General features: G+C 50.1%; 6 protein-coding genes across 6 annotated transcripts; 3 read left to right on the top strand and 3 right to left on the bottom strand.

Annotated features, from left to right (window-relative positions):
- Positions 1 to 1,203: 1,203 nt before the first annotated feature.
- NDE1_2 (NADH:ubiquinone oxidoreductase) lies at positions 1,204 to 3,010 on the bottom strand (the record flags this gene model as incomplete). The annotated part of the gene is made up of 2 exons (XM_049250869.1): positions 1,204 to 2,709; positions 2,780 to 3,010. 2 exons carry the CDS (start codon positions 3,008 to 3,010, stop codon positions 1,204 to 1,206), a joined length of 1,737 nt encoding a protein of 578 aa, XP_049110453.1.
- Positions 3,011 to 3,937: 927 nt separating this feature from the next.
- On the top strand, positions 3,938 to 5,228 carry LOZ57_001786 (uncharacterized protein; the record flags this gene model as incomplete). Its single annotated transcript, XM_049250868.1, has 3 exons — positions 3,938 to 4,469; positions 4,530 to 4,661; positions 4,720 to 5,228. The coding sequence occupies 3 exons, from the start codon at positions 3,938 to 3,940 to the stop codon at positions 5,226 to 5,228; spliced, it is 1,173 nt and encodes a 390-aa protein (XP_049110452.1).
- Positions 5,229 to 5,483: 255 nt separating this feature from the next.
- On the bottom strand, positions 5,484 to 6,073 carry TRS20 (TRAPP subunit; the record flags this gene model as incomplete). Its single annotated transcript, XM_049250867.1, has 2 exons — positions 5,484 to 5,811; positions 5,883 to 6,073. The coding sequence occupies 2 exons, from the start codon at positions 6,071 to 6,073 to the stop codon at positions 5,484 to 5,486; spliced, it is 519 nt and encodes a 172-aa protein (XP_049110451.1).
- Positions 6,074 to 6,366: 293 nt separating this feature from the next.
- Positions 6,367 to 7,584, top strand: LOZ57_001784 (uncharacterized protein; the record flags this gene model as incomplete). Its single annotated transcript, XM_049250866.1, has 1 exon — positions 6,367 to 7,584. One exon carries the CDS (start codon positions 6,367 to 6,369, stop codon positions 7,582 to 7,584), a length of 1,218 nt encoding a protein of 405 aa, XP_049110450.1.
- A 329-nt stretch (positions 7,585 to 7,913) lies between these two features.
- On the bottom strand, positions 7,914 to 9,164 carry ZRT3 (Zinc transporter; the record flags this gene model as incomplete). The annotated part of the gene is made up of 1 exon (XM_049250865.1): positions 7,914 to 9,164. The coding sequence occupies one exon, from the start codon at positions 9,162 to 9,164 to the stop codon at positions 7,914 to 7,916; it is 1,251 nt and encodes a 416-aa protein (XP_049110449.1).
- A 1,000-nt stretch (positions 9,165 to 10,164) lies between these two features.
- On the top strand, positions 10,165 to 11,160 carry NUC1 (nuclease; the record flags this gene model as incomplete). Its single annotated transcript, XM_049250864.1, has 1 exon — positions 10,165 to 11,160. The coding sequence occupies one exon, from the start codon at positions 10,165 to 10,167 to the stop codon at positions 11,158 to 11,160; it is 996 nt and encodes a 331-aa protein (XP_049110448.1).
- Positions 11,161 to 11,263: the final 103 nt, after the last annotated feature.

The raw sequence follows: 11,263 nt of genomic DNA, 5'->3' as shown, positions 1-11,263 counted from the left end.
GTCCGGGTATAAGAAACAACAGGAACCTGCTGTCTGGCTCGCCTACACACCCAGCGAGCTGGACAAGAGAGGCAATCGCCGCTCCTGAATCGGCACTTCGCCGTTTGTCCGTCGTACTCCGTACAGCTGCTTCGCCTGCAGGCTTCTCCTGACGCCGCCCACTACGGCCCCTTGGCGGGAACCTGGTGCTCCGAATGCACCCCTTCCAATGCCGACTCCGTCGCGCCCACGCCGAACTTGGGTCCGACAGCTGCAGCTTGGGGGCAGATGACTCGTATCGCCTGGCTCCGACGCTGGTGCTCTACGGAGTATTCCGTCTCTGTACGCTGCTGGCCGTCTCTCCCAGCACCGTCGCCCAACCCGCCCGCCAGCTTGTTGAGCATTGCTAGCTGTAATTTACGCCCCCCAGCATTCCACTCGCTGCCGGATCGCCCAGCGGGACCCACTCTTGTTGCTCAAAAGCCCATTTGCCGTGCGCTGATTGGCAAGAGCTTTCCCCTATTTCCACCCCAACAAAAACACTTTGCGGGTTGGGCTCCGACGCTAGCCGTAATGGGCCTAGTGTTGCCAGTGCGGCTGGAGCCTGCCAGCTGGATCTGATAAGGCACACGCGAGTGGCCGACCGAGGGGTTTGGAACTCGCCCACGGCCCTGGGAGTGCGATCTCTCCGGCCCGGCTGTCTTAGCCCATCTCCGTCCGATTCGGGGTTACTCCATAATCCTCCTGAGAAATAGCTTGAGCTTTAAACACTGCACAGTGATGCATAATACGGGGTATTCGGCACACAAATAACAAGCACGCTAGAAAATATTGTCCATATGAAATACAGCTGAGCCAGTACTGTCTACGGAGTACCGAGGAAGGGCTATCTAGCGCTGGAGAAATAAAATAAAATACTAAATGAAGGGTGTTGAGCAACATGCGAACCCAGGTGGTTTCGGCATAACATTCCTCCCAGCCCACTATCGGAGACCCGCTACTCCTGCTCGTACTACATACGGCCCGTGGGATTGCGTTATCGCCAATTAAATATCGGCGAAGGTGCGGCGTCCATATCGTATCGTTAAGAAAATAAAACAAAAGAAATAAAAATCCCAGTAGATGCCAGCCGTAAATATCATCGCGCCGTGAATATTGGCCCTAAAAAAAAGGCAGAATGATGCAAAGAAAACCGGACAAAGAAAGGAGTCGGCATTCTCAAAACTAGTATGTCTCTCCTAACTCGCTAACCTCAGCTGTCCGGTCCGGTAGTAACATTTCACCTTCTCGGCGACTTAAGCTTTGACTGATGCGCCGTCCGTGCGCTAGAATAGCTGCTGTAGATCCTGCACTCTGTCGCTTTTTGATGCCTGGCGCTGTTGGAATGCCTGATGCGGGGAATTCCCGTCCAGTGAGCACAGTGGGTCGTGGCGTCGGCGTGGATACATCTGCCTCATGCTCATGAATGTAGGACATATTGGTTGATGGATTGTAGTTACTGAGTGATGACCTCGGTCGTCTACTTTCGGCATCCGTCGTAGAGTGCGACGTTACCGATGCTCTGGAAAAACTCTGACGGCTCTCAGGACGCCGGAATGGGATAGGGCCGGAATTTTGACTCGTCGAATAACGACTGGAAACACTGGCGCGGCTGCTTGGTCGACTATCGATGGGCCGTGATCGTGGAGGCGCCGATTGCGGAATACTGAAGGAGGTCCGGCTTTGTGGTACGCGAGAGGGTGTGACTTCTCCATCCCTAAAACTGGTAATGCCGCCGCTCACCCGTTTTCTTGCATTTCTCATTGTCACGGTAGAAGGAAGATATGTCTGCCCTAAAATGGTACTCGCCCGAGGAGATACCTTAGGGGGTGTCCCTGCTGGAGCGGGAAGTCTTGATCTTGCAGAATGAACCCGTTCCTCAAGCTTTTGCATCTTCCCAATAAGTCCGCGGATCTGATATAACGAGCCAGATCTCGGTAACGAATTATTTGATGATGTAGTAGCCGTGCTAGAACGCCGGTAGTATAAGTTCGGCGTATTTCGGCCATTCTGCGCGGGGGCAGAGGGGCCGCGAGAGTGGCGTGGGCCTCGAGACTGTGGAGAAAATTTTTGGAAGGACTTTAATTCTGATATAGAGGTTCTCGGACGTGTCAAGGTTGGAGTTGCAGGCGTTTTGTAAATCGAAGTAGATTGTTCAGAGCACGGTGGTGAGGGGGGCGTAACGTCGTCAGAGTTAACAGAGGATATAGATTTTGTTATTGGGGTTGTGATGGATGGCGAGGACGCCGTAGTTGTTGCTGTTGTTGTTGGCGAGCGTTCCGCATAGATATTGGAAGTTGTTGATGAGATAGAGAAATCTCTGTTCCTCCTTCTTACAGTCGACTCGGCTTTGCGAAGCTTTTCTTGAGCGATGTGTGTCTCAACTTTCAAGTCAGATAGCTCGTCGCGTAGGCGCTGAGCATCGATTCGCAACGACTCTCGCTCCTTTTCTCCATGCTTAATCTCTTCTTCAAGGAGTACCCCCCGTTCGATTGCCACGTTGTACTTAGATTCTAGGTCCTCCAGCGAGGAGGTAGTATGACGAGCCTGCCGTTCAAAATCATCGTTTACCACCTCTATATCTCGTAGCTTTAACTGGAGGGTTCTGTTGGCTTCTCTTAGGGTCGTTACCTCCCTTTGGAGAGTATTCTGCGCCGAGTTGGCTTCCGACTTTGCCTGCTTGTACTTTGTCTACCAGACTCATGTCAGCTTCTTTCGCTGATTCGGGTATTATCTGTTCGACAAAATGGCTAGCTTTTACCTTCCACTCCTCTACCTCAAAACCTAAACTTTCAGCTTTCTCCTTTAACTTCCTTTCCCGCTTTTCAGAGGCTTCGATATCTTTCTCCAGCTCAGCTTCCAGCTCTCGACTGGAGGTTTGGAACTCGGCTAGTTCGACCTCCAGCTGCTCGTATTGCGCTTTGTAGTATGCGATAGCATCGTTGGGGGATTTTGAGTCATCCGGTAGCGAAGATATTGATTCGTCAGGCATTGCGATCAGTAAGACGTAGCTTGCGGGGATGTTAAGTATGCGACGTGGGATATACCGACGATAAGGCGCGATGGAGGGATATCGCTAGTACCGCAAAAAGCAGCCTAGCTCATAGGCCTCCTGGTTTTTGATGGGCTGTGGTCGTGAGAAAAGGGGATATGAAACAGTTATTGAAAGGGATGATGCCAGCGGATGTGCCCTGTAACTAATTACCCCGACAGCATGGAGTACAGCCACCCAGTCCAAGAGCTCTCCGCAGGCGGTGCAGCACTCAGATAACAACGCACACTGGGGTCCTACTTACCTAGCACTGCTAGCTACCTGTTGCCCATGGCTCGTTCCGTGGCGCGGTGTTCTTCCAGCATGCCTCGTCGTCAACGTCAGCCATGATGTTTTGGGTCTGTTGACACCCAATAGGCGGGGCTTACATAACCTGGGCGACGTGACAACGGCTCCAAGCTTAGAGCGGCCTAGCGCAAGCGGAGATCATAGTCACCTGACCTGCCCAGTCGAAAAAGGTTAAAACGCCAGTCTGGGTGACGTGCACATTACGAGCTACGTCTCGTCAAGCCAGCAATCCATCTGCATCGGACACCACATCCGCCTGTCGACTGGAATCAACTTTGGTAAGCCTTCTATTTCCACGCTTGTGCCTTAAGTGACTGGGCTTTTGTTGCTTGACTCCGCTTTTTGAACCGGTCAAGTATTCGCGGGCTCTACATACTTGCGTACTTCCTTTGTTTAGACCTGCTCTCTGTTGAACCACTATCACCACGCACGATGCTTAACTCCCTACTTCGTGAACCTTGAGAAACCAATTGTGCTTGTTTCATTGCTCTTTTCGACTTCTGTCCCAATTTCCTTGCATCATGCTAACTAGCTTAAGAAAGCGCTGTCCTGTCTCGCGGGGTGGCCGACGACGGCAGCATGGCAGACACAACCGATTTGAGCCTTGATGCTCCCAGTGACCTCCAGGATATTGCCGATATCTCAATGGATTTGCTTCCACCTCCAGAAGGCACGTACCCTGACCGCGCAACTCTACTGGCTTCTGTACAGGCACATGGCAAAGCGCATGGATATAATGTGGTGGTCAAGTCATCGAGTACCCCAACAGAGAAGAAACCAGGCCGTACAGCCAAAGTATGGCTACGATGTGACCGCGGTGGCCAATACAGGCCGCGGAACGGCCTTACCGAGGAAACTCGCAAACGAAAACGAACCTCCCGTCTTATGGACTGCCCATTCATGATGGTTGCCGCGGGAAATCCGGGCATATGGACGCTTACGGTACTGAACCCTACTCATAACCACGGTCCTGTCACCGAAAAGCCACGACCTGCTCCCCAAAGCCGGGTAAAAAAAGGTCAAATTAATGCTATTCCTTATGATTGGCCACACGATGCTACTTTTACCCCGTTCACCACCGCACTAGTTGTTATTGATATGCAACGCGATTGTATGTGCAATGTAATGTATAGAACATGGGATGAGAAAGAACTAATTCACCCAATCATAGTTTGTTCACCTGGCGGATATATGGAGTATCAGGGTTATGATATCAGCGGCACCCAAATTCTTGTGCCGAGATTGCAGCGGCTGTTGAATGCATTTAGACATGGTGGATTTCCAGTCTACCATACTCGCGAAGGTATACACTCACCATATATAAGGCATATTCTATTGCGTAAGTTCGCTGAGAATACTAGGCCATCGTCGCGACCTTTCCACTCTCTCCACTCGCGAAAGTTTTAGATCTTGCAACAATCCCTCCGGTCTGGGGATCGGCGCAGATGGGCCTCTTGGCAAATTCTTAATACGCGGAGAACCGGGACATGATACTATAGCCGAGCTCTATCCTATCCCCGGTGAGCCGGTAATCGATAAACCTGGCCGTGGAGCTTTTATGCACACGGATTTCGAGCTCCTTCTGCGAAATAAAGGCATCAAAAATCTGGTTCTTGTTGGCCTCATGACAGACGTGGCAGTGTCAACAATCATGAGGGAGGCAAATGATCGCGGGTTTGACTGCCTCCTTGTAGAAGATGGGACAATGGCTCATGAGCCGAATTCCCCGCTGGCTGTTTGCGAGTCCGTGAAGAAAGAAGGGGGCATTCTTGGCGCTGTTGGCAAACTTGGCGACGTGGTTCGGGCTGTGGAAAATTTTAGATCGACAACCGTTAAAAGGCTTGCGCCGCAAATGACTGGTGTGTCATGAAATTTCCATATTTGTCGCCGTTGGTAAACAGCACAATTTCTTGCGATGAAATAATGAGGCGTTTGAACGGTTTGGATCATCAATCGTGAAATTTTATCGTCCTCTTGGTTATTGAAACATTATTCTGTAAAATAGTAATTTTGTTTCTCCTCGCCCATGCTCTTGAATTGATTTTACCATTGTTGAACTTGAGATTGTTTGAGTGAATTGCACCCGCATTTGGCATATGTATGCGAACGCGACACATTCCTCGAGCTATAGCCATTTCTTCCCTGCCGCCAATACTTTATTCCGAAAGACAGGGCTGGTAATTTCCATGCCTCTTCCATAAAATGGACTCATCACTGTTTTTACCCAATTCTCGTATATTTCGTTCATAAATTGTCGTATAGCCTCTTCGGTCTGTGGAGATGTAGGATTATTTGCAATGGATGAAGACGATGCGCGGCCGCCACCCGAGAGAGCATTGGATGATGAAGGAAGTAGCGGTTGGTGGAGAAGAATGAATCGTACACCGGTACCGGTTAAGAAAGCAGAGACGTATGCTGAAGCAGGAGGATAGGTGTCAACATGCTTCAAGTACCTAACGCATGAATGAAATAGCAGTTAGCTAGCCATACAGGAAAGTCAAGAAGGAAAGGAGCAGTCGCATACATGGCACCGTTGGTCCATTGTACCTCCTCCACGATATCTAGACTAGCATGAACAATGAATTGATTCATGTACTGCGCGTTATCAGGGAAACGGAATCTTGAGGCCCCATCACCACCGGTCTTCGAGGTGCCAAACTCTTGACTAAAAAGCGGAGCGTCAGTGGGAGATAGAATGGTAAAGTAATAAGACATGTTCGACGTAGATGCTTGAGTATTTGAAGTTCTGAGATAATTAGCAAGAAAGGTGTGCACTGCTTGATTGCGCTGCTCGTTAAACTTGGACGAGGGCGCGCTGTAGAGAGTGGTGTGGTCTTTGGGCCAGGAGCTATTGCGGAGAAACGATGTTGGGCCTGGCCACACTAGTTTCACAGGCAGGAAATCGGAATTTTGTAGGTCCGAGGTGTGGATCCTGCTGCTGCTTTGGTTAGTTGCCGCTTTTTGCGCCTGGAATCACTTTCATCCATTTGGCAAAGATAATATTGAAGATGCCGCCGCCCACACTCTCATATGGACTTAATCTTGCTTCGAATAAAAGGCCCTCCGCAGCCTCCAAAGAACCGCTAGCGACGAAGAAGCGAAAAAAGACCATCTTTGATTCCGATTCCGAAAGTGACGATGGGACCTTACAATCAACCGCTCATGAAGAGATCACAACCCTCGGTGGGCTGGTTTCCCCAAACAGTCAACCGCAAGCCGAGCCAACCTCGAAGAGGCATCAAAAGACAACCCAGAGCAATACTTTTCAAGATATATTAGGGAAAAAAGATAAAGACTACACCAACCTCTCCTCTCTTCATAGCAGCAATAAATATTCGAAGACCGCTACTTCCGTTGATTCCGGGATTTATGAATATGACTCCGTCTATGACTCCATCCACTCTAAGCCCGCTAAACCTGAATCTCCCACCACAACTGCTCCTTCGGGTCCAAAATACATGACGTCTTTACTTCGAAGTGCTGAAGTGCGCAAGCGTGATCAACTCCGTGCGCGTGACAAGCTACTAGCTCGTGAGCGTGAAGCCGAGGGCGATGAGTTTGCTGATAAAGAGAAATTTGTCACAGCCGCGTATAAAGCGCAGCAGGAAGAGGTGAAGCGAATTGAAGCCGAAGAGGCTGTTAGAGAAAAAGAGGAAGAAGCAAGGAGAAAAAAGGGCCTTGGTATGATGGGATTTTATAAAGATATGCTAGAGAGGGATGGGCGAAGACACGAAGAAGCGGTTAAAGCTGCAGGAGATGCAGTGAAAAACAAAGATAAAGTACAAGATAAAGCCAAAGAAGAAGACGAAGAAAAGTCCTCAGCACAGGTTGCCGCGGAGCTTAATTCGCGAGGCGCTAACATCATTGTTAACGATGAAGGAGAAGTGGTTGATAAACGGCAGCTACTTTCTGCCGGATTAAATGTTGCCACTAAGCCCAAGTCAAAAGTTATACCGGCCCAATCAAATGCTGAATCACGCGAGCAGCAGCTACAAGGAAGTCGCTTTGGGCAGACACCATCTGCCCGCTCACAGCAGCGAGCTCGCCAGACCGAAATGGTGACTGCACAGCTGGAGGAGAGGATGCGCAAAGAACAAGAGGAGGAAGAAGCTCGAGCGAAGGAGTTGGTAGAGAAGACTAAAAGCAAGAAGACAGACAGTGACGTGATGAGTGCCAGGGAGCGTTATCTTGCTCGAAAGAGAGAGAGAGAACAAGCCAAATCTTAGAAAAGGTAGGTAATCTAGGAATTTTGTCGATCTTTATGGAGCCCCTATTTTGCATAGCCGGTGTGTGGACGAATGGAGGCAGCAAATATCCTTCAGTGATTATATCATCGGGTCACTGACAAATATCACTACTATTTTCGATTCCTTGACGATATCAATACGGAGTGCTCAGGTTTCAAGGCAGCAAAAAGAAAAAGAGAAAATATTTCATAGGCATGGCAGAGCTGTCTTATCTATCAATCTAAAATGGACGCAAGTGATCCAACTATACAGAGCAAAATCTAATCGCCAACGCTTGCAGAGTAGTATAACACCAATTCATATACTATTTAGGCCGTCAGAGCAAAGCTTAGCCCTAAAATTCCCATGCCAGCAATTGCGAATCCGATACAAAGATTCTGATTATGTGACAGTACAAGTCCCTCTGAAAACAGCTGAAGAGCAACATTAGTCATCACACCAGCTGTCGCAGCAAACATCCCTCCGTATACAGCCCAAGACACGCCGTCAGGGTCGTCCGTATCTCCTCTATCACGCGCGTTGCTTCTCTGAACGCCCCAGATCCACAGCGCGGCTAATCCTGCTCCCGCGGGTTGACTAACACCCCCCAGAAGGCTGGACCAAAAAACCGCTCTCAATCTAGACCTCAGGGCCAAGAAAAGTGGAAGGGCCATCGCAAAGCCTTCCGTGATATTATGGACAGAAAGGGCAACAAAAACAGACCACCCCAGCGTGGGATTTGTATGGTTTGTAGCGTATGTGATGAATCCTTCAGGAAGCTTATGAAGAGCGATAGCGAGTGACGTCTGTAACCCAATCGACAGGAATGCGTTTTGGGGAACGTGGTGGTGATGATTCTTCGCTTGGTGAGGCAGAGCAGTGGAGCTTTCATTAAGGGAGGGTCGGTTGGTATCCGTAACTCTTCTGTTTTGGGCGGTAGGTGGAAGGGCATCGTCAGATACAGTTTCGAACATGATAGATGGTGAACTGCGAGTTCCAAGATCATCGGGCGGGAACTGTTGTATAGGGAAGGATGGTGTTGTAGCTTCTGACAAGCTCGATCCTTCGGTTGGTAACGGGGTAGGAAGGCTATGGTGCTGAACCATAGTGGGCCTTATGGATCCCTCCGGATCCTTGTGATGGCTTATTTTCAAGCATTCTTGGCCGCAAGCTTGAGAAAGACCATAACACGGGCCATTTTTGTCACACATTGTCTTCCGCACACCTACAATGCCACTGATACGTCGTGAAAAAAATGATTTGACTGAGGAGACACGATTTTTTGGTAGCTGTGCATTTTCCTCATGCGATGAGGGGTGTTGGGGCTGTGACGCCATGGAATCACTAGCTGCAGGGGTCGATAATAAGGGGGTTTGCTCCGTGGATTGTTCAAGGGTGGCAGAACAAGAATTTACTAGGCCAGGCGCGCATTCAATGTCATGAATGTCATTGTTCATATGGTCATTGTTTTCTTCATGGGAATGCGCACATGCCACCACATGGGAAGGAATATGCTGGTGTATAAAGCCTGACACCACTTTGATCCCCACCACACCAAGGAGAAACAGCCCTATCAACATAAAAGCTGCAATGCCGGAGGAATAACCAGCACGGGTAAGGTAGTCCCTGGAGGTTGGGAGCATGCTATATAGTGAAGTGAAAAGCTGCACTCCGTATATGCTGTTAGAATGATGGGCAAATCAAAACCTGATCCATCTCACGCACCAAGACACCGGCACTTAAGCTCATAGAGGACGCGAGAAAAACATCGTTCTCAACAATCTGAAATTTCCTCTTCCCTAAACACAATGGCGCGACAACATCCACGCATATGATCAACGAGCCGAGTACACAAGCTACCAGAGACTCTTAGTGCCGGCCCATGAAAAGAACCACGGGTAAAACGCACCTATACCACTAACACAGCTCATAATCCATCCTCGAGTGTCGTTGCCGAGATCCAACCCGGTAGGCAGCGCCATTGAAACCGCAATAGAATCTCGCATAGAGCTAACTGGCAGAGAAGCGGCACCATAAACGTTAGAGCATGTATGTATATACGAAGTACTAACGTCAGAGATATCCACCCGGGTCACGTAAACGAGTGGAAGAGTCAAAGCTACTGCGATTTGGAAGAGCGGGAGGGAGTACGGAGCAGTGGCGGCAGAGAGACTGCCTGAAACGCCGTGGTTGCAGTTTCGGCGAGGCTGTATGCCGGCGAGGGGCGTTCGGGCGACAGTCAAGTGGGCCTCTTGCCCGAAAGAGCTAGCGAGCCCACAAGGTCCCCGCGGGGAAGACGCCGGCGCTATCACTGGATTAGTAATCAGATTATGCAAGGAGCGCTGATTGGTCAAGGCTCTAGCGCAAGGAACCGACTCTGATTGGCCGCCTCGCGTCGCGCTTTTTCTGCTGCAAAGCTAAGCGCGTGAGGTCGACACGACGACGACGACGACGGCAGGGTTGTTGCAGCTGCGGTAGCCAGGAGATCTCAGCAGACAGCGCCGGGGAATTTGTGCCACCTGTCTCTGGGTACATGACCCGCTTACATTCTTTCCAACACCCCACTCGTTCTTGACCGTTATGTCCAAGGCAACCTTCGCCCTGATCGCTGCGGCTGGCGCTGCTACCGGCGCTGGCATCACCGCACTTGTCTATTCAGCCAAGACCTCTCGCCAGCAGCAGTTGGCGCCCTCTGCTCCTCCAACATTAACAAAACCTCCCAGCCCTGCCGCTGTCCCCCGCCCGTCCGCCCCGCAGCTCCCCTCCCGGCTTCAGTCGCCCGTCGACCCTGCCGGCCTCTTCCAGTACGGGTTTCCCGGCCCCATCGCAGATAATGTGAATAGCCTTCCTCTCGCAAGCGCATACGACAGACGCACGCGTAATCCTTCCTGGGTGGCAGAGCACATCACAACCGAATCCCTTAAGCTCAACAGTGGGGATCGGAAACACAGCAACTTTTACGAGGAACAGAGTATCCCACCCATGTTTCGCGCCAAACTGAGTGACTATTTTCGTTCGGGATACGACCGTGGTCACCAGGTTCCCGCGGCAGATGCCAAATGGAGCCAGGAGGCCATGGACTCAACATTCTCGTTGGCAAATATGTGCCCACAAGTGGGCGAGGGCTTCAACCGTGACTACTGGGCGCATTTCGAGGAGTTTTGTCGTGGATTGACAAGAAAGTATCCTTCCGTCCGGGTAGTGACAGGCCCTTTATATTTACCTAAGAAAGATCCAGCGGATGGGAAGTGGAGGGTTTCCTACGAAGTCATTGGAAACCCACCAAACGTTGCCGTTCCGACTCATTTCTACAAAGTTATCTTTGCAGAAGACGGGAAGACCGGAGGAAATGTTAGCCTAGGCGCATTTGTCCTACCAAACGCCAGGATTCCAAACGAAAAGAGCCTGGCTGATTTCGAGGTTCCCTTGGAGGCGATTGAGCGAGCTAGCGGCTTGGAGTTTGCCTCACAATTAACTACGAACAGAAAGAAACGTTTATGTCAGGAAATAAAATGCGAGATTACGGTGCGAGAGTTCAACAAAGTAAGCAATAAAAAGGCGTTGTCATCGTCATAAACGTTTGGCATTATATGGTGTTGTCTGTGTTTTTGTATGTAGTACATCTCGGGATATGATTTTGATTATAGTGTATCATATGATGGAGACTTGATCAACCAGG

This window comes from Ophidiomyces ophidiicola, assembly GCF_022830035.1.
Source record: "Ophidiomyces ophidiicola strain CBS 122913 chromosome Unknown scaffold_4, whole genome shotgun sequence".
Lineage (NCBI taxonomy): Eukaryota > Fungi > Ascomycota > Eurotiomycetes > Onygenales > Onygenaceae > Ophidiomyces > Ophidiomyces ophidiicola.
This window is presented reverse-complemented; position numbering and strand designations above follow the sequence as displayed.